The sequence below is a fragment of the Pectinophora gossypiella genome, chromosome 14 (genome assembly GCF_024362695.1).
Source record: "Pectinophora gossypiella chromosome 14, ilPecGoss1.1, whole genome shotgun sequence".
NCBI lineage: Eukaryota > Metazoa > Arthropoda > Insecta > Lepidoptera > Gelechiidae > Pectinophora > Pectinophora gossypiella.
Window position 1 is genome coordinate 4,638,116 of NC_065417.1, and position 26,342 is coordinate 4,664,457.

Consider the following 26,342-nt stretch of genomic DNA (forward strand, 5'->3'; position numbering starts at 1 on the left):
TCTTTATGTCCCACCTATTTACGAAAGGATTATCTATAATGAATAATAATTGAAATAACATTTTCTAACATACATGAAGTCACGTTTGTTATTTCTAACGAGGTGGTCAGCCCACCCAGCTACAAGTTATCAACAAGGTAGATTATATAAAAATACATATTTATTTTTATTTCCACACACAACAATTTACATATTATTGACAATTAGATTGCAGTTTATATAATTTTAATGTTGGCTATTTAAAAGTAGAAGGTAACCCTGTCTCTCAAACTAGGTAGCCTGTATCTTGAGAGACAGATAGCAGCCATTTACATAAAAGTAAGTACGTAAATTCATTTTGTGGGTTATTACTTGAATGTACCATTATTCGAACAAGACATGAAGCTTTACCGTTGTAATTAACACTTAATACCTTTCAGATACCAGATACATTTAACGCTTTTAAGTACGTCTAAAATATTTTAGTAAGCGTAGGTTTACTATTGTATTAAGTTTTCGATATAACCTTATAGTGCTGTGTACAGACAGAATGTCTCGTTTTGCTAAAGAACCCGAAAAGTGACATTTAAACTTTGAAATTAAAGCCCACTTAAATATGAAACGCATATACCCATAGCGTATAATACTACCTATTGACAGTGTAATGTATCTGAATGAAGACACTTCAAACAATGTCTTCAATCTCACTAAAGCAGTCTTTTAACTTGACGTTCGTTAAATCAGACATTCAATGGTCTTGAACAACTGCTGTCTAGACTGATATTCTGATATGCATTTTCTTTTGCGGAGAGATTCCATCGCTGCCCTTTTCACTGGTAAATGCTTGAGAAAATCCAATTTGAAATACTAAACAGAAAACAAAATAAAGAAAAGACCTTTGAACGTAATTTATATTTGAAATATTTTATAAAATTGTAGATTTTAATAACGAAATAAGACGCTTATCATTGAGGCTTTACTCGTGACCTTTCTTTTGGGGTCTGTAAAGAATGTTGTCTACTTAAAAAGTAGAAATGCGCCTTGCCCAATAAAAATTGGCAAAGTAAAATAATTTCCTTCTTGCATATTTATACATACATATTCTCATAGATAAGCAGAGGTACATCCATCGCGAGATGAACTAAGTACCCAAACCTCACCGAGAATATTGTCACTTAAAATAATTCTTCATTTCATTTCAAAACTGTTCAGTTTTGCTTAATTCCTCTCCGGGGCTTAGATAGTAATTCTGTATTAAATACCTACTAAATTAATAGAACGTGCTTTTAGTGCCCATTAGGGACCATTTATGAAATCGTAATTAATCTTGCTACATATTGATGTAGGTTATTGATCGAATTAGTACATACCTACAGTGATATATTAGCTAAGAAATCGTGTTCTATCTTTAGCCTCATCGTCAGCAATTATTACACTATGATTGATGTAAAATATGACAATCATTTTTATTAAAGGTTTGATGTGGTTTGGATACGCTGACCCGATTGCTGGGTCTAATAAAACATTCTCGACCCATCGACGGATGTAACTGCGTATGTACAGGTTTTCACTAGTTAGACAAAGGCAAAGACAAAGCGTAACATCATAGTGTCACGGGTTCGAATCTCGTTACGGGCTTTTAACCACTGAATTTGACTTGGAATTTGAATTCACATCTGGATTATAGATAATATCACGTGGTCTCCTCCTGAAGTGCGAGCTGATTGGCCGGATTTCTGGCTAGAGTAATGGGTCCTTAAGATTGATTCCATTTTGTCAATATCTGATTTTTTAAATTATTTTTAGCGCAAGACCGTCCCGGAGTGCGCCGCGCCATGTCGCCGCGCGCAGCCTTCGCCGCGCACGACCAGTACGCCGAAACGCACGCAAACTGCGCACTCTGATGATGGTGAGTACTTGTACTTTAGTTCTGTTTTATTTATTAATTAGATACGCATTTAAAAATACATATACAATTTTACATACAATATTGTAAAAATAATAAATTGGTATATACCTATAACGTTTGTCAATTGCATGCGTACACAGCATTTAGCGCAAATGAAATTATACTATGATATACTTTAATATAACATTTTTTACTAAATATAAATCTACAGTATATCACTTAAGAAGACAACCAAAATGATTTAGCACTTTATTTATATAGTTCTATTAGCAATAGTTTTTTTTCTCTATTATTTTACTTTTGTTTGAAGTAACGCTAATTCCCCGTTTTGGCGGTTTTCTATTTTAATTTCACCGGCACTTTTTTACGCACCTTACATTCACTGCAAAATACGATAAAAGTTATAAAAACACAACCAATATTTTAAGCGGTCAAGCCGAATGCTTCACTCAGTCGAGCGTAGAAATGTTTGCCAGTTAGCGTCGCAGGCGCCATTGACGGCTTGATCAATGAACGCAACTTGTAGGCACTTGTAGCGTGAAATATATGGCCACTAGCCGGCACGCCGTTTCTATTTAGAAACTGTTTACTATGAATGTAGTAAAATGGAGTTGAAGATATTCACAAACTGAGAGATTATCTAAAAGCGGAATTTCAGTGGCACATATTTCAGGGGTTAGTGACACCGCACCGAATACTGAGGGCGGTGTATCAGCTCATGATTCATGAGTTAATATCAAGTTGAAATATCCATCGCAAAAAAAAATATTATAAAAAATTATATATTTTGAAAATAAATAACTTAAAATACATTAGGTATGAATTTTGCGACGGAAAATTCAATTTGATATTAACTCGGAATCATGAGCTGAATCACCCTTCTCAGTATTCGGTTCGGTGTCCCTAACACTGTATAGCATCACAACTAACATACGCCCATTCCTCGCAAACTGCATTGCTTTTTCTTTTTTTGAATTGGCTTATTGTAGATTTGCCGCAAATTAACTACTTAGCTGAAAAATGCCGGAAAGCGCTGTGGGTTTTCATCCGGTAAATATAATACATTTGTAACTGGACTCTAGCTACCAGTAGCGTGACGACTAAGAAATCAAAATTAAAAACATTTTGCTTAGCTTAATTAAAAAAAATATTAACTGAAATATGGCAAGAGAAATCATCAAGAGTAAATTAAACATCGTTAATCTGCGTCAGGAGTCTTTTATTTGCATAAAAAACGCAAAAAAAGAAAAATGTTTAAGCAAAAAATTCGTTGAGTCCGACAAATTGTTTCGCCATTGAAATTCTAGTCAGTGAATAGAAAGGAGTGGTTTTGTTCGGTTTTCTTTGGGGAATACGTTTTTCTGTCCTGGGAAAAGACTTTGTAAAGACGTCACATACTCTATTCTTACCTAGTTTTCTGGATCGGCTTTCTTTCGCGAAGTGACTACGAAGTGCCAATATTGAAACAAACATATTATTTTATTCATTATCACGTACTTATTCTCCACATCGACTGTCTAAATTAAATAACAAAAAACAAGCAAATAAACACTCCGCGATATGGCCTCCGTGGTCCAGTGGTTGAGCGTTGGACTCACGATCCGGAAGTCCCGGGTTCGAATCCTGGTGGGGACATATAACAAAAAACACTTTGTAATCCCTAGTTTGGTTAGGACATTACAGGCTGATCACCTGATTATCCAAAAAGTAAGATAATCCGTGCTTCGGAAGGCTCGTTAAGCTGTTGGTCCCGGTTACTATTTACTGATGTAAGTAAGTAGTCGTTACATGAGCCATGTCTGGGGCCTCTGGCGGGTCAATAATAACCCTGACACCAGGGTTGATGAGGTTGGGAATTCACTTCAATTCACAACCCACACGATAGAAGGAGAACTAAACTAAAAAGTAGAACCTTGTCATACAAACTCCTAAATGACATGAACTTATTGCGACAAACTTCTAAATTCAGTCATTCACCCCCGCATTTATTTCTCAATAAACAACAGGAGTAGGAGTAAACAGTAGGAGTTGTTTATTCTCTTCATAATCTGGTAAAGAATAAGACACGAAGTAAATCTTCGGTAGCATTTTATTTGTGTCGGTATCCGTGGATTGTTACTGTCATCGTTTGTTTTGCAGTTAATTTGTTCCTTCGGGACGGGAATGCAACGGATGATAGCCGTATAATATCTGTATTTGTATTTGTCAGTTTATTGAGAAAATAAAACAACACAGTCTCAGCTGCACTGAGAGGAAATAAAATACCTACGTACTACCTACCTTATGGATCTACCTACTCCACTCCAATCTCATCAGTCATCCCGTGATCATGGCACTTGCAACAGTGTCGAAATATCGGGAGTCTTATATCCCTGATTTAAACGCGGTAAGAACCCGTTATTATATGTTTTAATTACCTACGTACTTATTGTCAAAGTTGATTAGGTGCTTGTGTCCTCTTCACATTTCTCCACACTCCGCGATACGGCCTCTGTGGTGCAGTGGTTGAGCATTGGGCTCGATCCGGTGGTCCCGGATACGAATCCCGGCGGGGACAAAAATACACATATACAAACAGCACTTTGTGATCCCTAGTTTGATTAGGACATTACAGGCTGATCACCTGATTGTGCGAATGTAATATAATACGTGGTTCGAAGGTCACTACTTACTGATGTAAGTACGTAGTCGTTACATGAGTCATGTCAGGGGCCAATGGCGGCTCAATAATAACCCTGACACTAGGGTTGATGAGGTTGGTAATCCACCTCACAACCGACACGATAGAAGAAGACCACACCCCGAACACTTCATACAAAAATTTCGTTTTGTACCATTTGCCGCCTAATGCGTAAATTCGAGCAAGACTAAAGTAAAACCCAGAAGGGGGTGAGGTCGGGGCGGAGAGGTACCGTCCTATACGTAGTATTATTCTTTATTCTATGGTCCCGCATTTACCATCAATGACCGATGGGTTGATCAGTCTTAATCATATCTGCTGCATCAATATATCTAAGCGTAGGTCGCATGATTGGCAATTGAGGCAGTGCTCCATCATTCCATGTACTTGCGCGCGTTATTTACCTACTACCGTTCCTACGAGCTTTGGGTAGCCTCGGGCCGTTGGCGGCTCTGTGAGGCAGCATGATACAATGCGATAAAAACTGTACGTTTCTGTGTTAAAGCACATTTTAGGACACAAAGTAAGTAAATTATTATTGTGGTACATATAGGAAATCTTGTCCTGAGTGATTTATCTATTACGTAGTAACTATTAAGTAATCTTGCTAAACTAATGCAGTCGAATCAAGTTTTTCGATGTCTGATATCAGTGGTAACTGCCATCAAATATAGTGTGAAACTCTGACTTCTATTTCTAACGCCAGAGGGACCATGACCCTATGTCCGTACGTGTAATGTGATTGCGAAACATCTCACACGCGTTCATTAGAAAGAGGGTTTCACAGCTTTTGTTACCTGAATCCAACCCACGCAATTGTCTCATTTGGCCACATGTGGCTTTAAAACTGGAAAATAATGGGCTTTGCGAAAAATAAGGGTCAAGCCAAGTTGTCTTCTTGGAATTTTAGAAATGTTGCTTGTTTCTTACAAAGAAAATAAGACTTAAATGTTCTACATTGATATCAAATTTGTAATTCCACACTTAGCCTCTTAGCGCCGAGATTTCCAGACACAATAGTTAAACAATGGGTTATGGATTTAAAAAAAACATTCGGTCTTTCGACTTTAAGGTGATGTGGGTCAAATCTGTGATGACACTTTACGGTAAATAAAGAGTCAATTCGCAAAATGGCCAAATCTAGGTAATCCCAATTTCCGGAGGGGCTAATTTACATTAATAAACATTACATAAGCTCTTGACTATATCCCAATTGAGGTAGTCAGAGGTACATCCATCGCAAGATGAAGTAAGTACCCACACCTCACCGAGCTTTCTGTTAGACCAACGTGATAGTTGGCTAATATAATAGAGGGCCATTTCGTAAATAAAAATAATCTAGTTTTAATTTTAAAGTAAATCCAATCCAATTACTGTCAAAAGCAATTAACGTGAATGACAATCCATCGCAATGTACATACTTCATAATTATATCGTTTTGTACCGAATGAAAGAGTCGATGTATTAAAGCACGCACGCCTATCATTTTCACATCCAGTTATTAATTATATCCATCGTAAGTATCGCGAAACGGTTTTAACAGTTATTTGTACATTCCATAATGTTAGTTTGTGTTAATTGAACGTTTCATTCATGTTTGGAGAGAAAGCAAACCCTTAGGATGTATGGAGTTATACCTAAGGCCGATGGGGTGGTGAACTGTTATGTTACCAGAATATCTTAGGCCTTACGGATATACGAATACTAAGTGTGGTCAGGTGACACACCGCCCCGTACGTTCTTTGTACAAAAAAATCATCTTTATCGCGTAAGGCTGCCCCCACATTGGGCGTTGGCCGAGCGTACGCGTTTCCTGAGCGTGCTGCCGGCGTCGGCGCGGCGCGGGCGTCGCGTCAGCGCGCCGTCTGTGGGGCGCGGGCTTCGCGTTGTCCAGCGCCGCACAAGCGCTGCGTGAACGCCGCGCAGACGCCGCGCTTACGTCGCGTTCCACGGGCGACTGACTGACTGACTGAGATGCTAGCGGGCGCGGGGGGGAATGTGTGCGGGGGGCACGGGCGGCCGAACGCCCGTGGAACGCGACGTAAGCGCGGCGTCTGCGCGGCGTTCACGCAGCGCTTGTGCGGCGCTGGATAACGCGAAGCCCGCGCCCCGCAGACGGTGCGCTGACGCGACGTCCGCGCCGCGCCGACGCCGGCAGCACGCTCAGGAAACGCGTACGCTCGGCCAACGCCCAATGTGGGGGCAGCCTAAGTGCATGCGAAGCAGTCCGCATACGCTTTCGCTTCAGCGGCCATTTTAAACTAAAATAATACCCAGAGGGGGTGCGGTAAATCTAGCTCGGCGCCCGACAGAAATTGGTGCGGGGCGGAGAGTTACCGTTCTGTACGCAGTATTATTCTTTATTTATTGTATGGTGTGGTTGCGAGGAGCTCGGTGGGGCGTGAGGAGCTCGGTGGCGCAGCGGTAAACGCGCTCGGTCTGCGATTGTTGAAGATAAGCAACTTTCGCAAAGGCCGGTCATAGGATGGGTGACCACAAAAAAGTTTTCATCTCGAGCTCCTCCGTGCTTCGGAAGGCACGTTAAGCCGTTGGTCCCGGCTGCATTAGCAGTCGTTAGATACCATCAATCCGCACTGGACCCGCGTGACGGTTTAAGGCCCGATCGTATCCGTCTATAGAGATGGCCCGTGCCCCAGCAGTGGGGACGTTAATGGGCTGATCATGATGATGATGTATATGGTGTGGTTGCAAGTTGTTTTCCTTTAAACAGTCTAATCTTGAATTTTAATAAACAATTACGTTACAATGAGTACTACATTGGTCGCGTGTATTGATGACGGCATACAAGTTCCATAGAAATTATCGTTTTGACGTTTCGTAAAAACTATCTCATTTGACTAACCTATCATTCAGCCTAGGGGCTCTGCACATTCCTGTGAGATTGTACAATGCTGTTCTTCATCCCGGATATGAGTTGCAGAAATCGACGGAAATAAACTTGTCTCTTTCGCGACAGTCATATGACTTGTTCTTTATTTTTAAATGTGCTTAGTATGAATACGAACGCGAATGTATTACCTATTTGTGTGTCTGAAGCCTAATAAACACAGGCCTATAATTTTCGCATCGAGCATTAATTAGCCTCATCGAATGTAACATGAAACTGCTTTTTAAGTATAATTTGCAAAAGAGAAATGCCTTAATTAATCACTGAGATAATTATTTATGTAATTTTGCGTTACCATATACTGACGATGAAATAATTACGTAGCTGTAGGGTTTTACTTACTGATTAAAAAATATATATTGCTCTAGCGTTTTACGTATTACACAAATGTAAGTATAATTTTATTTTAAGCGTAAAACCCGGCTGGCATAAGAAAAGGGGTAGTATTAATTTAGTATTTTCTTCTGCGTAGGTCTAGGTTGCTTCGGTGTCAACACTAAATTTAAATTAAAGAGGAAATTTGACGATATAATTTATTCGTGAAAAAGTCAGTAAAGTAGGTACTCGTATTTTCATTTAAAACACGAATTTTATTGTTCCTGCTTATTATATTTTTTAGTTCCGGGAAAATGCAGGAATTTTGTCGGAGACTTAATAAGCTCGTAAAAATTCATTATTCTCATATGTGCCGCGCAAATACCCAGACATTTCGCGATTAAATTTTTATTTAACTTTTCATATTTGTTTTCGCAGAACGCTGGTGTGGAGAGACAATAAACAAATTTAATCATGAACATAAGCGGCTTAACATTTGAATAATACGTTTCGGTTGAATTAGTCAAATATTCCGCCATCAAGAACCGCACATCACTTATTAATGGATTCCTAGTAGTAGAATATGCTCCGTCATGCTTCAAGTCAGTATGCATTATTCAGAAACACAAAACATTTTTCTTACGTTATTCTGTCATTCCAGTAATGGCTAATTCATTATTTAAACCCAGCTCAATTTATAAACTGGGCACGAGAGTACTAGGCGCTCAGAAAACGAGTGGAGCTCTGCGTGTACTAAGTTGTGTGGGCTGGTGTATGAATTATTTAAGAGTAATCGATTGGGAACCAGCGACGAGCATCTCGCTAAAATATTAGCAACGTGGGGTTTTCGCGCCTTGTTGGTATATACAGGGCGTTAGTGACATCGTAACGTGCTAAAGTATGTAACTGAAAATAATTACACACTTAAATATTAATGATTTTTTCACAGAAAAATCGACGGAAAAATAGAAAATTCCACTTGATATAAATTCAGAATCATGGTCTGAATCATCCCCCTAAGTAATCGTTACGGTGTCACTAACTAAGTATAAGACAATACTGTTAGGTTAGGTAGCCCAGTTTAGGAGTTGGTCAACTTGTTTGCGGTTCTAATTTCTTGGTAGTTGTGGCTCTTTGATGAGGGACCTTAGTTGTACTAAGTGCAAACGGAATGGGCTTCATTGCTTTAAGTTCTTCGGAAACTTTAAACTATTCTGTGTGTGTTTTAGTACAGTGTATATTTAAATCCGATGTTGTTATATTCCCTGTGTGTGGCGTCTTTTTATTTTAATTTTCCTTTCTTAGGATGTGGTAGTTTCCCACGTTTCACTGGAATTAAATCATCATCTCCTTAGCGTTATCCAGTCATTCACAAGTTCCACCTATATAAGTTTAAAATACATGTTTACTAGGATGTAATAAAATATGCATAGCATTATCCCGTTTCTCACAGGTTTCGTTTACCTAACCTGAAGATTTGTCAGGTTCGGCTTTTTACAGACGCAACTGCCCGTCTGACCTTCCAAACCGCGACGGGAAACCAGCCCCAGGCAGGTTAGGTCACATACCTGCGAAAATTCTTTTTCTCGGTAATGTGGATTTCCTCACGATGTTTTCGTTCACTGCTGAGCACATGATAATCATTAAATAAAATATGCATGTGTTACGGAAATAATTCCGTATGTTATTAGATTATTACTTACGTTGCGTGACATTTTGTACCTATATGCACACGCCCACCAAACAATTATCTTCAATAATTTCTTATTTGGGTACATAAATTATCACCCATTGTGTACATTACCTACCAATAATAACTACTTTTATAAAATGCTTTTAGCATAATAACACTGTGAAAGTATTAATTATTTTAAGTAGAACGTAGAATCTGAGAGAAAATGTACTAGATTGCACGAAAAGAATGGAGTGTTAAATATGGCAGCGAAGTGAAACTGTGGCAAACAAAAGGCATTGCAATCCCAGTGAGATATTTCGCTTTGACAATAAACCTGGGGCGAGGAAATGCATCCTGGCCAGTGTAATAACGTTTTATGACACAAGGCTTGGAGTGCAAACACTCCAGGGAGGCCAGCGTTAGCTCCCGCCGCAAAACGGCACAAGGTCGCGACCTCCACGTGCACTCAACCTTGCCTACTCCTACTCCTACCAGGAATCCATAAACGTTTAGAACTAAACAACTTTCCTAACAAAAAGGACGTCGCATAAAGCAATTTCTTTATTGAAAACAGGGGTTACAGCGACCATTACATTTTTATGGCACTCATGAACACAATTTCCTTGAAAGTCCGCTGCTATAGGAATGCAAAAGCACTTGTTGTTCTCTTGTTTTCCGTCCTTGGTTCCGCCCGGAACACTAAGGAACTTTTAAAAATTGTGTACTGCTTTTCTATGAAAATGTTTTGTCATATTTTGTTACTTCTACCCGTTTCGTCGACAAACAGTACCTATGTACATGAAACAGAGCCGGTGTGAACTCGTTCGCGTTGTACTGTGTCAGAAAAACTTAGTTTACCCTTTTACCGATGTAAAACCGACGAATGTCAGATGCACAAAGCTTTTGTGAACAAAGTGCTAGGCAAGTGTCAAGGATTGTTCACATATGTCGCGTACTGACAAGCGCAAAGGATATTCCGTGTTACGCGGTTCGCCGTTTTCAGGTCGACAACAAAGCTTTCCATACTCGGTTGAGCGGTTCTAATGCGATCTGTTTATCATTACTGCGATATTATGCGGGCCTGGTACCAAAGGTCGGTCGAGCGACCCTGAATGCTTGAACAGACCTAGACTAGGGGTCGTTTCACGTGTTTTTATAGCACTGTAAACAGCGTGTTACGGACGCGTGTAATACAAGTTTACGATTTGCTCGTATTGACTCGAAACACGGAATGCATTCGAATCAACTGAATCAAATCCGAACCAGCCATTTGTCAATGCTCTTTACTACAACTGTCTACAACGTTAGTTTGAAAGCAGTTTCTCATTTTGTGTTGCACAAGGAAAGAATTTAAAGTTTTCTCAGTAGGTATTTACGTTGGAGTGGAAGCTTATAACATACACCGGGGTAAGCAGACTATGGGATTCCATTGACGTACTTCGGAGCGTATAATAACACATAATGAGTTTATATACTCATCTTCTCGGGCATGTTGTAAAAACCGACCGAGTGATGTTATACCATTTTTGGTTTTTTTTTTTTTCTTTTATTAAATAAAAATAACAACCTTAATCTAATACAATTGATCACACAAATCAAAAAAAAAATAATAAAAAAAAAAAAAAAAACAAAAAATCATTGATCAATTGATTGATTTGATTGATTGATTGAATTGATTTGGTTGATCACATTAAGTATGATGGTTGATCACCTGTCACCATATGGTTCATCATTATTTCATATTAAAAGTGGCTCCAAATTGTCTTCAAACTTGTGGCTCTGTCCACTCCATTTCGTGCATGTATATACTATACTGTTGAACATTAAATTTTATAAACGCCCAACTAATCGATTTGCTAGTATAACTGGAGTTAATCGATTTCCGTTTCAAGAACTAAACCGTATGTCATAGAGTGAGTAAGCTGACCAAGGTCGACAAGGTAATCTGCCCTTTCATGTAGTCGTGGATATCCAAAAGTCAAACGTCTGTGAATCACGCTTCGCTTGTGCTAACGAGGCTTCGTACATTGATACGAGTATTCTTAAATTGTATAGGCTAGTATTTTGAACCGTCTTCAAAAAAGGATTAGGTTCTATGTTCGATAGTATGTATGTTTCATTCGACACGTCAGTAATCCCAATCCCTAATATATTAAGTTATGGTCATAAACGACTAAAAGCTACAATCATTGGAATCATTAAAAAAAGAAAGGAAAACATGAAACAGTAGGAGTAGGGAGGGCCCTACTCCTACTGTTTCCTCCCACCAGCACAGGGGTGCTGGGAGGTTTTCTGAATACATCTTTCCCTCAGCGATACAGCTTCCGATGTGGTAGTAGTTTTACAGCTAGTTACATAATATGTAATTTAATTTTTGACGTTCAAAAAGCGCTAAGTAATGTAAGCCAATTTTAAAGAATAAATATATTTGATTTTTTTAAATTATATTGAGTCGGAAGTTTGGACGGTCTTTTGGCATTTTACTGATAATAGGTATGGGTTAAGAGGTGCGTTAGTGTACATCTATGTCTTCATTACTAGATAAGAATATCCCACCTTAGGTTTTATTCTCAGCTACCATGAGGTGATGAACGAAACGCTTTCGATAGTTTTTTTTTAAATTGTAATATAAAATTGGAGTTGTAGTATAAAATTGGAGAAATCAAACCCAATCAGCTGACGGAAAGAGAACTATACTTATAACAAATAAAACAAAATACAAAACTGTAAAAAGCATAAACAAAAAAAAAACCATTACAAAAGCAGGTCGCTATGAGAACATATGAGAACAATAACTTCATGAATTTGTTAAATCGTACAAATGTTATATGGTACAAAATGCTTTACTGAAATAACCTATGAATATTCATTTCACGTTTTAAACAAAACAAAAACTAGAGCCTCGTGCGTTCATTTCTGCAAATATCACAATGAATTTCATACTTAATTCATAGCTTCTCTACTTCTCATTACTTGTTACGCTTTTATTCGTTTTATTCCCAACCAACAGCCTCCGTGGTCTAGTAGGTGGAGCATTAGGCTCACGATCTGGAGGTCCAGATTCGACACTGTCGAAAATCACTTTAAAGCACATAATAACGGGTTCTCACCGCGTTTAAATGGGGATATGAGACCCGTTATTATGTGCTTTAATTATGATAATAACCGCGTAAACTTAAAACAATGTTTAAACAACCGGTACGGGCCGGAATGTTACAATATTGCGAGTCTTATATCCCCATTTAAACGCGGTAAGAACCCATTATTATGTGCTTTAATTATGATAATAACCGCGTAAACTTAAAACAATGTGAAAATCACTTTGTGAGACTGTCCGTTGTTTGGCTGGCTACATTTCGGGCTGAATCACCTGGTTGTCCGAAAAAGTAAGATGATTCCGCGCTTCGGAAGGCACGTTAAGTCTTTGATCCCGGGCACCAACATGCAGCGTGGAACAGCGTGGTGGAGTAGGCTCCATAGACCCCCTCCGGTTTAAGGGGAGGCCTGTGCACAGAAGTTGGTCATATATAGGCTGTTTGTGTATGTGTTCCCAACCGCGGATAAACAACCCTGTATTTTCATATTCTCGCGTACGTTCTTATTTGGTTTCTTATCCCCAATTTATATTGAAATATTCCACCTTTGTGGATTTTCTCGTATTCACAACGCAAAAAATAAATACATTCGCGAGTAATTTCGATCCTAAGAAAGGTACATCGCCGGCTTCGTATTCATCGTTCTTTGATAAAGCACCAATGTTACTTTTGCTTGGTCGATTGGTGGTTTTGTGATCAATAGGAAACGGTTTTTACCATATCATACTATATATATTAGGGAACGTCTGTCAGTTGCTAAAAGCTAAAAAGAGCATTATCTATCACACAATGCCTAATGTATATGTCACCGTAAAATTGTAAATAACGTTAGATTATAATCTATCTCGCGAGATTGTGAACTGTCGAAAAATTGTGAAACGTAATATACTGCTTACAATTTAACGTATTATTATTCGTCAGATTATAATCTATCGAAGTAAAACTGTTAAATCACAATCTTACAATTGTCAAATTGTCAACTGTCCGACGGCTGTCCCTGATTGGTCGGCCTTACAGTAGACCGTTCTGTGTCCATAGAGTTAGGAATAAAACACAGGTGTCAGTCAAATAAAATAAATGCTCTTCAAGATTGTGAAATCAAGTACGTATTTATTAATTATTTAGTAAGTAATCAATAATTCTGACATCACATGGTAAGAAAAAATGTATCAAAATTAAAAAATCTGAAACGTATCATTCAGTATACTTTTCGTGTGTAAGATAAACATGCTGGCGGCATAGGGGTGGCCCAAGGGCCACCCCCGCCGCACCCTAACCTACTGTTATGCCTTGTAAAAATTATGACAAAACACTATTATTCTAAAAAAGAATTATGGATATCTATTTATTAATCCCAAAAATAAGTTATACCTAACAAACCAGTATTCCTAGATGTTATTATGGGAAAGTAAAACTATTTAAGGCTTAATAATAATAAATAAAATAAAATAAAATATGCTAAAAAACGTTATGCAAAAAGGATTATGATAATTAAAATTATGACAAAAACATTTATGCATTTTAAGAGAATCCCAAATTAACATTATGCTCACTCTTAATAGTTTTGTAACTCTATGGTATAGCACGCGAGGTGCGTTTCGTATCACAATTTGACGGTTTCACTTCGATAAATTATAATCTACCGAAAAATAATACGTTAAATTGTAAGCAATATGATACGATTCATAATTATTCGACAGTTCAAATCGATAGATTATAATCTAACGTTATTTACAATTTTACGGTGACATATATATAATTATGTATTATGTATATTACTATAAAAACAGAATTACTATAAAAACAGAATATTATACTATGTATATTTAAATATTTTTATACTTGTGTTTATTTATGTATATATTTGTATTTATGTATAAACGGGTCTTTTTTATTTATTTTTTGTACACTTTGTGCCTTCCCAATTTTATTGACCTCTCACACCGTGCGGGGTTGGCTGGAGAAATCTCTTTTAGAGATAAGTCCACCTTTTGTACCTATTTTTGTATTTTTTGTCATTAATTTATTTATTGTGTACAATAAAGAGTTTAATATTACATTATGTACTCGTGCGACGGCAACACTAGGTCCTAATGAATCAGAATAATTTATTCAACGTAATTATAGATAAACATGTTAAAGGTCAATTTTACATTTTTGAATCTATCTCATTTCGCAAGGCGTTATGGCTGAGGAGAAGAAATGATAAGAAACTGCAACAGCAACACATCTTTTCAATCATTACAAGTTATTAATTATCTAGGGAACCAGGTATTTTTCGTAATCATAAATCTGAAATGGTAATCATTAATCTTATAACAGGCTTTTAATTTATTTTCTGATAAATTTGAAAATACCGTCTAGTATTTTATTGTAAAAACGTATACGTAACCCCAAAAAGGTGAATTTAATTTACTTAGCCTAGAATTTTGGATAGCAATTTTATTTTTGTTCCTTGTATTGTAAATATGTGTTTCACAGTTTCTCGGAAGGGAACGTAATTTATTATGGACATACGTAATATTTTCATAAATATATTGACTTGATTAAGAGTGTTAGGCAACTTTAGAGACCGCTCCTAAGGAGTTAGTGAATTCTCAAATTAAAAAAAATAGTAAAATCTTAAAAGTTGACACTGCGCTATGGGTTGCTCAAGGTGGTTGGGCTTATAGCCCGGGACCAAAAGCTTAGCGTATACAGTAGCGTAGTGGATTATGCTCCATATAAAAACGGAAAATTCAATTTTCATTCCATTCTTGATATTAACTCAGAACAGAGAAGGTGAACGTCGTGTCTTATTAAGGAAGTGAAAGAATTGACAAGAATAGACAAGAATGGAGAATACTACACCGTCAAGAGCGTGGCTCTTAAATAAATGATGATGATTAACTCAGAATGCTGAGCTGAATTATCCCCCTCAGTATTCGGTACAGTGGTCTCACCGTCGTAATATATGGCATCTATAGGTATATATCATTATATTTTCTTTCACCTTTTAATAATTCATATCAAGCCATACCATGTCTGGTTATATTAGGCACACTAAGCTGATTGATACGGTATGTAATAAAATATTTGTACCCTTCACAAAGTGAAAAGGTCATCACTTATCACGTAACCTACTTTCCCAGAGGCCTGCAGGAGCAAGATATCGGCCTATATAAATATTAGAGTTCTGCCCACGCGTTTCTCAGACCTTGCCATTCTTCAAAGTTGATGCACATAAATCGTACTATAGGTCGGTATTTAAATATGTACATAACTTCCATGAAAATTCGCCGCCTAATATTGATTCAGATTCAGATTCTTTATTTGCATTGAACATAGGTACATAAAATTGGTGTTACAGGTTTATGTTACAGTTAGTTCTCTATGTTCCACCTACAGATAGGTATACAAATATTTAAATAATGTTTATAATTAAAATGTAAAAGCACATATGGAAATTAAAGAAAAAATTGTCATTTGAGATTAGATACTTACATAGCAAACTTCAGTAATAATTAGGTATTCGTGAATTCTCTTATATCATATATACATTTATCCAATAATAATAACTTTTTAAAATGATATTACGTGGTTTCCAGAAATGATGCCCAGTTAAAGGCAATGGGCTCGCCCGCTGTTACATGGCATTAAAAATAGCTGGTGAAGAGTGGGTGTATATATTACATCTCTGCATACCATTTCGGGAATACAGGCATGATGTTATGTTACTGTACCTACTGTACTGATGATGTACAAAAAATCTTGGGATCAAGATTAGCTTTTTTTGTTGGGTGTAGGAAACTGCACGCGCCCAAAATCGTAACTTGGTCAAACAGATAAAGACGGAGGATATGTTTACAGATTCTCGATAAAGCTATGAGGTGATATCAGGTCGATCTATGTCAGCGAAGTGATCAATATCAATTGGATGAGATAGATGGGATAGTGCAACTGGGTATCATTCGGTGTTACATACCAACTTGATAAAGTATGTACGACGAGGGGCGAAGAAGATAATGAAATGTTTCATGCTCTTGGTTATTCCGGGAAAGTCTTAAAAGTTGTCTTAAGGTTTTGCTGAACTTGTGATGTCGTTAAGTGTTGTGAGTGCATACATCGATATCGCAAAAAAACTACAGCTAAAAGCAATACGTGCTGAATCTATAGGCAAGACTTGACAAAACAAGAAAAGACCAAAGAATCAAATCAAATATACTTTATTGCATAGAACTAAATTTCAATAATCAGACATAACACATGAGTACAGTACAAATACAGTACAGTAAGAATATAACAATATGCCATATCCAAAAAGAATGATGTGCCAACAAGATCGCTCTAAGGAGCCCGTCGTTAACACTAGACGTTGGTTTAACTAAAAGCTCTGTGAGGTGTGGATACTTGGTTCATATTGCGATGTATATACTCTGACTACCCCAATTGGGATACAGTCGCAAGCTTATGCTTAGCATTATTATATTAGTTATCTGTATATTAGGTATATCACTATGTCGTCGATGATGCTATCACTATGCTTACGCGTCATCATCATCTTAGTAGGTCGATATTTTTATAAAAGTACTGTATCGATTTCCTATTGGATAATCAAATCGGTCATCATCATCATCAGCCCATTAACGTCCCCACTGCTGGGGCACGGGCCTTCCCTATGGATGGATAGGGTGATCGGGCCTTTAACCATCACGCGGGCCCAGTGCGGATTGATGATTATTAACGACTGCTAATGCAGCCGGGACCAACGGCTTAACGTGCCTTCCGAAGCACGGAGGAGCTCGAGATGAAAACTTTTTTTTGTGGTCGCCCATCCAATGACCGGCCTTTGCGAAAGTTGCTTTACTTCAACAATCGCAGACCGAGCGCGTTAACCGCTGCGCCACCGAGCTCCACTCAAATCGGTAATTTCATTAAACCTTAGCCGCCCTGTTGATAACTACTTATCGCTTGTTTCGTAAGGATTACAAATGCGAGTATATAATGTTTGTATCTTCTGTCCTACACCAAACACGACATGTGTTTACATTCGCCCAATGTCAGATATTCTAAACACGTTTAGTACCAAATTAAAAAAGTTTAATTTTTCCCTCGCGTTGCGAAGCGCAGGCCACATCTATCAGTACGTTGACGTCTCGTTTGATGTGGACGTCACCGCTATAATTACCCTAGGTTTTTGTTCGTGTTTCTCCTTGGGAGGCGGGTTTTATTTTGGTTTATCATTTACGAGAGTATTGTACTACAACATATGTTCAGAAATCAGTACGGTGTAACTAGTGTGGGCGGTGTCGATAGTCTTTGTAAGTCTTATATAAGTCGCCGATGAATATTATAATTATAATTCGAAATAAACGAAAAAAAGATTATTTGAAATTACGATTCAGAATTGTGCATTATCGTTGACAAGTTATTTAATTTAGAATTACTTTATTTTATTTTGAGTTTTGTTAATTTGTTTTAGTTTTATTTAATTTTATTTTTGTTTTGTTTGATATCTTTGTTCTGTAAGTAACTGTTTTCTTAGGTGAAATAAGTGATTTTGTGTTTGAACATTGTTATCAAAGTAAACATACTTAATCTTTTAGTAGTAAAATTACGTTACTTAACTGAAATCTATGCATTTAAATATATAAAATGATTAGTAGTAGTATACGTAATAATCTGGAGCTTGACTCAAAGAAAATATTATAACTTATGGGTATAGTTTGTAAAAATCTTACTTTGTTTAAAATTTAAGTTTGGAACCAAAAAATTGATTACAAAAACCTGAAACACCCGTTATTGTTCTAAAAATGAATTCTTTATTATTCTTCCAATCGACCTGTTTTAATAGTTCAACGACTGGTACATCCCTAGCCTCGGCCCAGGTCAGTCGCTACCGTGGGGTCGGCGCGTGCGCTTATCCGATCAATCAATGATCTATCTACGTTCAACGACTGTCAATAGTACTCGATACCCACACGGTTGTCGTGTTTTCAAGGTACAGATTTTTTCACGCGTGTCGTCTTAATTTTAGTTTTAAGATATGATAATTTTAATTTATGAAAAGCGCGTTGTTTAAAATTGCGCGAGAACGGTTTTCTGTTTCACGAATAAAGCGTGACAGTGTCCTGTCGAACTGTAAAATTTTATATTTTCCTGAAACGAGTAATTTAATCAGTGTTTTGCTTGTTATTTGGCCCGTCGTTTGCGCATGTGCCAAACCGCGCACATTTCTTTAGTGTCAACTAAATGACAGCGACCGGCTACCCACTTGTATTTGTAATCATTCGCGCCACGGATAAAGAAAGTTTTCCATACTACCCAGTCTTTTTTCAAATCGATATTCCTGCTAGTTTTAAATTGCATTCGAATAATGCACAAAAAATTGTGGTAATATTTGAAGTACTATTTCAGCCAGTGTTTTTTTCTCGAACTGTGTTGTTTTTCTTTTTTTTAATAACTTAAAAATGGAAGTTCTAGTGCAAGATGGACCTATAGTGATATCGTGGATAGTGTTTCTGTTATTAATTTGCCGGTGTTACTATCATATAGGTACGCCGGTCATAGGTGAGTACAGTGTTTTCAGGTTATGTTTTTATACAATCAAGGAACTTATTAACTAAACAATAATTCACATTTATATTAGCAACGGAATTCTACGTAGATAAAGTTAATTCTTGTTCTGAATTTAAAAAAATCTTTGATCTTTTGCTGGAACTTTTTTATTGGAGTTTTATGTGTGGCTAAATAAGTACTAAAGTTGAATACATATTCATGAACACTTAACTAGACTAATGACATCTGTTTGAGACAGAACTTTGTGTAGACGTCGTTCACAACTGTTTAATGTTTTAAGCACAAAATTGTTTCAACATTATTTGAATTAAAGTGTTTATTAAGTTTAAAAAAGTATTATCTTTTTCAATATTTTAAATTCTTTCAAGCTTGAGGAATAAACTGAGTGAGTTAATACTGTATTTACTAATTGTTTTTTTTTATTAATTTGAAGCTATTAATATTCTCGACATTAAGACTTTTATGTTTAAATTATGTAAAGTGTTCAAAGAAAAAACATAGGTAATTCAAGTCAGAGGCGTTTAATAAATCTGACACCAGAGTTGCTTAAGTCGGTCATTGACCTTTCCTCCACGAGAAAATAAGATGATTATCTTTATAGTATAATTCCACTTCTATTGTTTTGTAAATTGAAATCAACAGTGTTGTTTAAATAAATCCATGTTTAATGTCGATAATTAACTTACAATATAACCCATAATTAAAACACATATTTACGAAATTTAAGGCATATAACGAGGAAAGTTAGGAGTATGAATGTGGATAGATATAGGGACGAGCTGTAGGAAAGTGAGAATGTGTTTCTGGTAAGGATAATGAATGGGAATTTGATTGTTTATGGTATGAAAGGAGGATGGTTAATGAATGGGACGTAAGGCAGTTTTAAAAAGTAAGAAAAGGGAGGCTTTGGTGCGATGTCGGTGGGGTGAGAGGTATAAGGTGTGTGTAAAATAAAAGGAGTAAAATATATCCTATGTTATTTTTAGATCCCACAATAGGGGTAGGGCACGAAGAAAGTGTGGATGGATTGTATTAACAAGGAGATGTGTGTGAAAGCTGTGAGTACTGAGATCGACTTACAGAAATGAAAGGAATTCATGTTGTGCCGACCTCACCTATAGTGAGATATGAAACTTTGTCAATTTCAAAGTAAGAATCATGAAATTACGGACGAAGTCGCGCGCGGACTGCTTGCTACTGCTATTCATATCTACCTGTATTAGTTGACCATATATAGATAACTTTATATCGGAGGTGTGCTGACGTGCAGTGAATGTGGCCGTACATTCACTGCTAAGATCGGTTACGTCAGCCATGCGAGTATAAGATCGCATCTTAGGCGTTCCTAGATTGGAGACTTGTCGCCATGGCCGAATACGGCTTATATATATCTACATCTATATATATATATATATATATATATATATAAACTAGAGATAGAGATAACTTTAGCAGACACTTTTCTCAGCTCGTCGCCTATTTGTTAAGCTGTGTTTACATAAAAAAATATATTAAATAAGCCAAACGGTACTTCCTTATTTCCCGGAAACAATATTCATATTCAGAACTCGGTTATAGACAAACGTATAAACAGTATAGACAGGGCGGTGCATAGCGTTCATTTTATAGACGTCGTTCCGAACAAATAGGTCGCAATAAACATTAAAATAGACACGCGCCGATCTAATTATTTATATTCACCTCGTAAATTTAGATGCCTCTATTGAACCGGGTTGGGAAATAATAACTTCAGAAAGCGTATTTGTTATTTTATGTTAGGTATTTATGCAAACTCAGTTGCTTGTCTTACCGCTAAAGTCTACTATAGGTTGTATGTCTCCTTGAACTTGGTGAATCATTATATTACAGACGATATGCTGATCACCTATCACCATGCGAAGGTATATTCTTCTACTGATTAATTGTGGCTTTGTCCAATCCATTTCATTTTTATTTTATTTTTGTTTGGGGAGCTTACAGCTTAATTCACAGAATGTTACACTTGGTAGTAAGTAAAGGCCAATTACAAGCTACCACAAATAAAAAAAATTAGAAACCGCAGGCGCACATTGCTTTTTTTGACACGAAAAAGTGACATCCTGATTTTAAATAGGAATTTAAAAGTGCATTTCATTACAAATATAAGAGTAAAACTCCCGCTGAACTCACTTTTATAGATTCGGAAAAATCGCAATTTAAAGTTTTTTTTTTAATTTATGACCCTATAGACGCTGAGGTCTCTAAAAATATATAGGTACCTACTAACTGCTTAGACCTTCCTTTTGGTTCCATAATTTATTGCTTTAGTTAAGTTTTTAAAGCAGATATACCTACAGAGCTTGATATTTAGACATAAAAAATAACAAAGAACGTAAAAGAAAATAATACTAATGACGTCATTAATTTTCATTCTTTACGTTTCAACCTGAAAGACTTCCTTATGTCGAGGATACTTAACCCTTTTATGTATTTTTTTCTAACGATTTCCTTTTTATCGTTGACATAGTAACACACATTTTGTTTTTTTTTATTCAAATTCAAAATATTTATTTCGGAAACTAGTCCATATTTTGTTAGTAACAAAAAGCTTAACCTAGTATTAATAACAGATTCGAAAGACGACAACATAAAAATAAACTACGAGTACATGAAGATTTTTCACAGAGGAGTCCTGTTTATATTTTCTTAGTTCTTGAAGGGTATTTCCTACTTGCACATTGATTATTGATATGCCAAACCGGACCTGTAATATTTTCAGATTAGGTAAGCAGGCTTCGTGAAGAACGTGAGGTGATGAAATTGACCTGTGTTAGTGTGTAGATGCTTCTAGATTTTCTGTGTTACAATACTTAATTCTTTATTGGACAAAACTAACCTACAAACCAGGATAACGAATATTTAAAAAAGTACAATATGCGGCCTTGCTAAGGTAGCAATTTCTTCCAGGCAACCTTCGAGTGATAGGATATTTCTGTTAGAAATAAGTTGTGTCTTTTGTGTTTCTTGTTGTTGTCTTATGGTGTTTCTGTGTCATCCTGTGTACAATAAATTATTAAATAAATATTAATTTGAATTACCTAATTAAATAACAATAGTATTACAATGTACTTTTCTAAATAAAAATCTCCAGAAAACATTTCTAGACACAAATGCCGGTCGAATATAAAATTTCCAGCTGCCCAGAGACCTTTTTACGTCCAGGCTCAACTTTCTATTAACTTGCCGTCGTATAAAATACAGAAGTTACCACGAGTGCGGTACTAGTCAACAAAACTTGAGCATTATGCCTCTCCAAAGTTATTGCGTGCTTGGACAGTTTGTGGTAAGAAAGTACGAGTCAGTTCAATAAAATGTCAGCTTATGTGGCGCCTGGATAATGAAACGTAAAGGAGTCCGCATAGCTCAGTTGTTAAGCATCGTCGAGAGCGGGCAATAATTGGATGGGTGATCGTTCAATTCCTCATTTCAATAGCCGTTACGTTAAGCTAAGTCGGAGGGTTCTTAAAATAAAGTTTGAAAAATCTAAGTAGAATGAGTTCAGATGCGGATCGGAGAGCACGTGACGTAGTCGTAGTCACGGATTCGAATCCCTGCTCGGGGTCTAAACCACTCAATTCGACTTTATGAGTTTATATTCGTATTTGTATCATTCAAATTTCAATCCGGTATCAAATATAGTTCAAAAGATAGAGCCTTTTAAAGGGTTTGAGTCCCTCTGACAAACAGATGAACTCCGTACAGAATCAGAAAAGTATTTTAAATACATTTTTCGTTAGAATAAAAAATCTAACATTTTTTATTTCCCAAGATGTTTCTAATTTTAAATTATATAAAAAACTACCCCTACAAAAGAAAAATCATGAAAATCGGACCTGTCCCTGGCAAGTTACAAGTGATTTTCAAGGTTTTAACTTAAACATAGCTGACGAGGATACAAGGTTACAGTCAGGATATGGGGTTAGTGTCATAATAAATGACATCTGTTATGTTATATATCTGCTGATATTCCCACATATCATCGAGAGTTGGAAACCAACTAGACTAAAACAACAGCTTATATTGTCATGAATATCAGGAGTGCCTGCTGGCTGTTCCATTTGGGACGTTCGTGACTTTTCGTGTGTATAACGTATATAATATGTTTGTACGTCTGGAGTAGCGTATTACTTGCAGTCGGGTACCTACTCAGAAAGTAGGTGACCTGGTTCTACATTCTCGACTGTTGCACATTTAAAACTTGCATTAAAATACCTGTGCAGTTCGCTATTTGCACTGCCATTATTGATTTTTTCGTCCTACTGACTCCAATGCATATTTAAGGACGTGACGCTTTTTGTGAACGTTTTCGTTATTGATTCGTTCTGGCACGGTTAAAAGTAAAGTGTTTATTTTTCATGAGAAATACAGAAAATATGGGTACAATAAAAACCCCACAAAACCAATTCCTCGGTTTGTCTGTGGGAGTGGAGTTCGCTTAATGTTATTATGTTTAAGATACTTAAAGTTAACTTACAGCTAAGAGACCTTTTGCATGAGATGTTTAAATAAAGATTTCTTTTGTATCTGGTGTCCATTGTGCTCAATAAAGTATTTTATCTATCTATCTTAAATTGACGTCTCTAAATTGGATATATGGGTAACAAGTTATAATAATAAAAACGATAAAAAAATAGTTTAAACGGTTTATACTATCATATAATAAGGCGAAGATAGATATATATGAATTGATTAACTCATGAGTATATTCAACGGACAGTGTCCATCAATGTGTCTGTAAAGTTAATATTTTAAATGACGTTCAGAACACTTACACAGCACAAACAGCCACTACGTTTAAACGACTTATTTGCACTGAAACCAATAGAGCCGTTACACGGACTGCGGATTCCACAGATGATAAAACACACAGACGCGTCTAACTGGGGCGCGTCAATAATGCAGCCGTAGTTACTACCGGCATCAAGTAGCCAAATAGGTCTCTAAAAATATATCTACATGCATTTTGTGTCGGTACACAGGAGGAAACAATTTTTTAACTTTTTTGTTCGTTTTGGAGGCGAATGCCTTGGCTACTGGCCCAAACATCTCCACCGATCCGCCGTATAGCAGCGTGGTGAAGCATGCTCCTCACCGGTTGATTGATACCGTGCCCTTTGGCAAAAAAAAAACACCATTATACTACGCACACGTGACACGTATATAGGCTATATATTTATTTATAACATTTTGTTACCCGAGATTTCGTCCGCGTGACAATTCAGATGGAAACTACGATTTAGAAGTTTCATACAAACTTTCAACTCGTTGGGGTATGATTTTTCTAAAATCCCGTCTTAGTGAGCACCTACATCCTAAGAGGGATACCCGTGCAAAATTTGAGTCTTCTAATATTTGTAGTTTATGAGATTTTGTGATGTGTAAGTCACTCGGTGAGTGTTTTCAGTGACCTTTCGCTTTTTCGACTTTGTTTTCTCGTTAATTAAAGTTGATTCACCCTCACCTTGATCTTAACTAAAATGTATTAATAATGTAACGACTACCACTAGATTGAAAGAAAGAAAGAAGCACAGGAACAGATAACAAACAAAACACGGAAAAACACGTAACTTACAAACAAAACACGTAATAAAAACAACTTACACAAGAGAGTAAAAATAAATAGACAGTAAACATTAAGGCAAATTGTAATTTAGTCTATGGACTGGTCAACAATAATAGTAGTGGTGTCCTTTATAAAAGGGCCTCACTCGGCATAAGCCGCGGCGCGAGCCACGTCGCTGGTATTCTGCGGACCCTGCTAAGTAATTAAGGTTCACCCTAATAGTATTATACTGTAATGTTTATACATTGCACACAAAATGACGAAATTGTCGAAATAAAATTCTGAATGAAAACATTTCTGTACACGCACAGCAGTGGCAGTTCTTTTTTTGTTAATTGCACATGTTAACGAGGAAACGGGCGACAGTGCCAAGAGATATAAAGTTGGGAAATACGATTATTTTTGTTCACCAGGATTAAATTCACGTGTAGGCACCACAAACTTGATATTTGTGGAATCATTCTATACTCTGTTTTAGCATTGTTGACATTCCTTTACTTCCGTTCCTACGTATATTTTATAGTATGGACTTGTCAAATATGTATGAACTCAAAACGCTCAAGATATCTGTTAGCTTTACCCGATAGACCTTGTCTTTGTGATCCTGGTTTTAACTTTGTAAAGTTCATTCAAAAACTAATTATTATTTTATTATGTGATCTGTGTTTTTTTTATTTCTTTAGTTCACTAATACGCTTGATATATTATATTTCTTTGCTGACACTTTTAATATTTTCGACATGTCTTATTCTAATCGTTTTATCCTGTTGGGATGAAGAGAACATTTGTAGTATTTCCACTTCTCGCGAACTTTTGTAGCCACTATAGCCTGCTGCTACATGCCGAGAGTTTTTAATTCCCGGTCAACCGAGCGTTGATAGGTCTTTTTAGGCCGCCCCCTTTTGCGTTTTCCACGCGCACACCAGCCTTAGAGCTCGTCTGGACGGGTGTTCCACAGGTTTTCCAAGGATATGACCAATCCACCGTCATTTCCGTGTGCGGATATTTCCTCTACAGTATTTTGTCCAGTCAATCTCCACAGTTCTGTGTTTGTAATTGTTTTAGTTTTCGATATGTATATTAAAATATTTTTAGCTTTCATACATTTTATAAAAGAAACAAGATTCCTAAGTATACGTCGCGCTACTGGACACAAATCTTTCTTCCATCTAAGTAATGTTACTTACATTTACGAATATTCGCAAAATTCGCTATATTGGCACGCACAAATTTTATAACGTTACTTAGTTTTTTTCTAGCTCTACTTATAGTTAAAATTTCTCTCGATGCTCCGTGTTCCTAGTGGCTATAAAGATTTGAAAGCGAATGGTCATAAAATAGTTATCACTTTTCTCCTCACCTGCTCCCGAAAGCTGCACTTAATTCGGACGCTGGTGTCCGTTTACTATGTACGCTTTCACGGGAATCCATTTTGTTTGTAGATTTTTAGTTCAGTATAAAATCGGGTTTGCCTGCATTTTTGTTTGTCTGTTTTTATTTGCTTTGAGCGGTGTAGCTTTTTCGCAGTAGGTTATTTTGTTATACATTTTTGTTATGATGACGCGATGTGTCAAATGTTTTGAAACTATCAATGGATCCGGTGAAATTTCGTACATATTCT

General features: G+C 36.7%; 1 protein-coding gene across 5 annotated transcripts in view; it reads left to right on the plus strand.

The window, feature by feature from the left end:
• Nucleotides 1–26,342, plus strand: part of LOC126372426 (supervillin-like) — a 314,398-nt gene that overhangs the window by 57,715 nt on the left and 230,341 nt on the right. For 4 of the 5 annotated variants that reach the window (XM_050018165.1, XM_050018167.1, XM_050018168.1 and 1 more), the window contains exon 4: nucleotides 1,786–1,888. In XM_050018165.1, the coding sequence (XP_049874122.1) occupies nucleotides 1,786–1,888 (103 nt within the window). Of the gene's footprint in view, nucleotides 1–1,785; nucleotides 1,889–18,975; nucleotides 19,111–26,342 lie in introns of those variants that run through there. The other variant, XM_050018169.1, reaches the window with a different exon arrangement.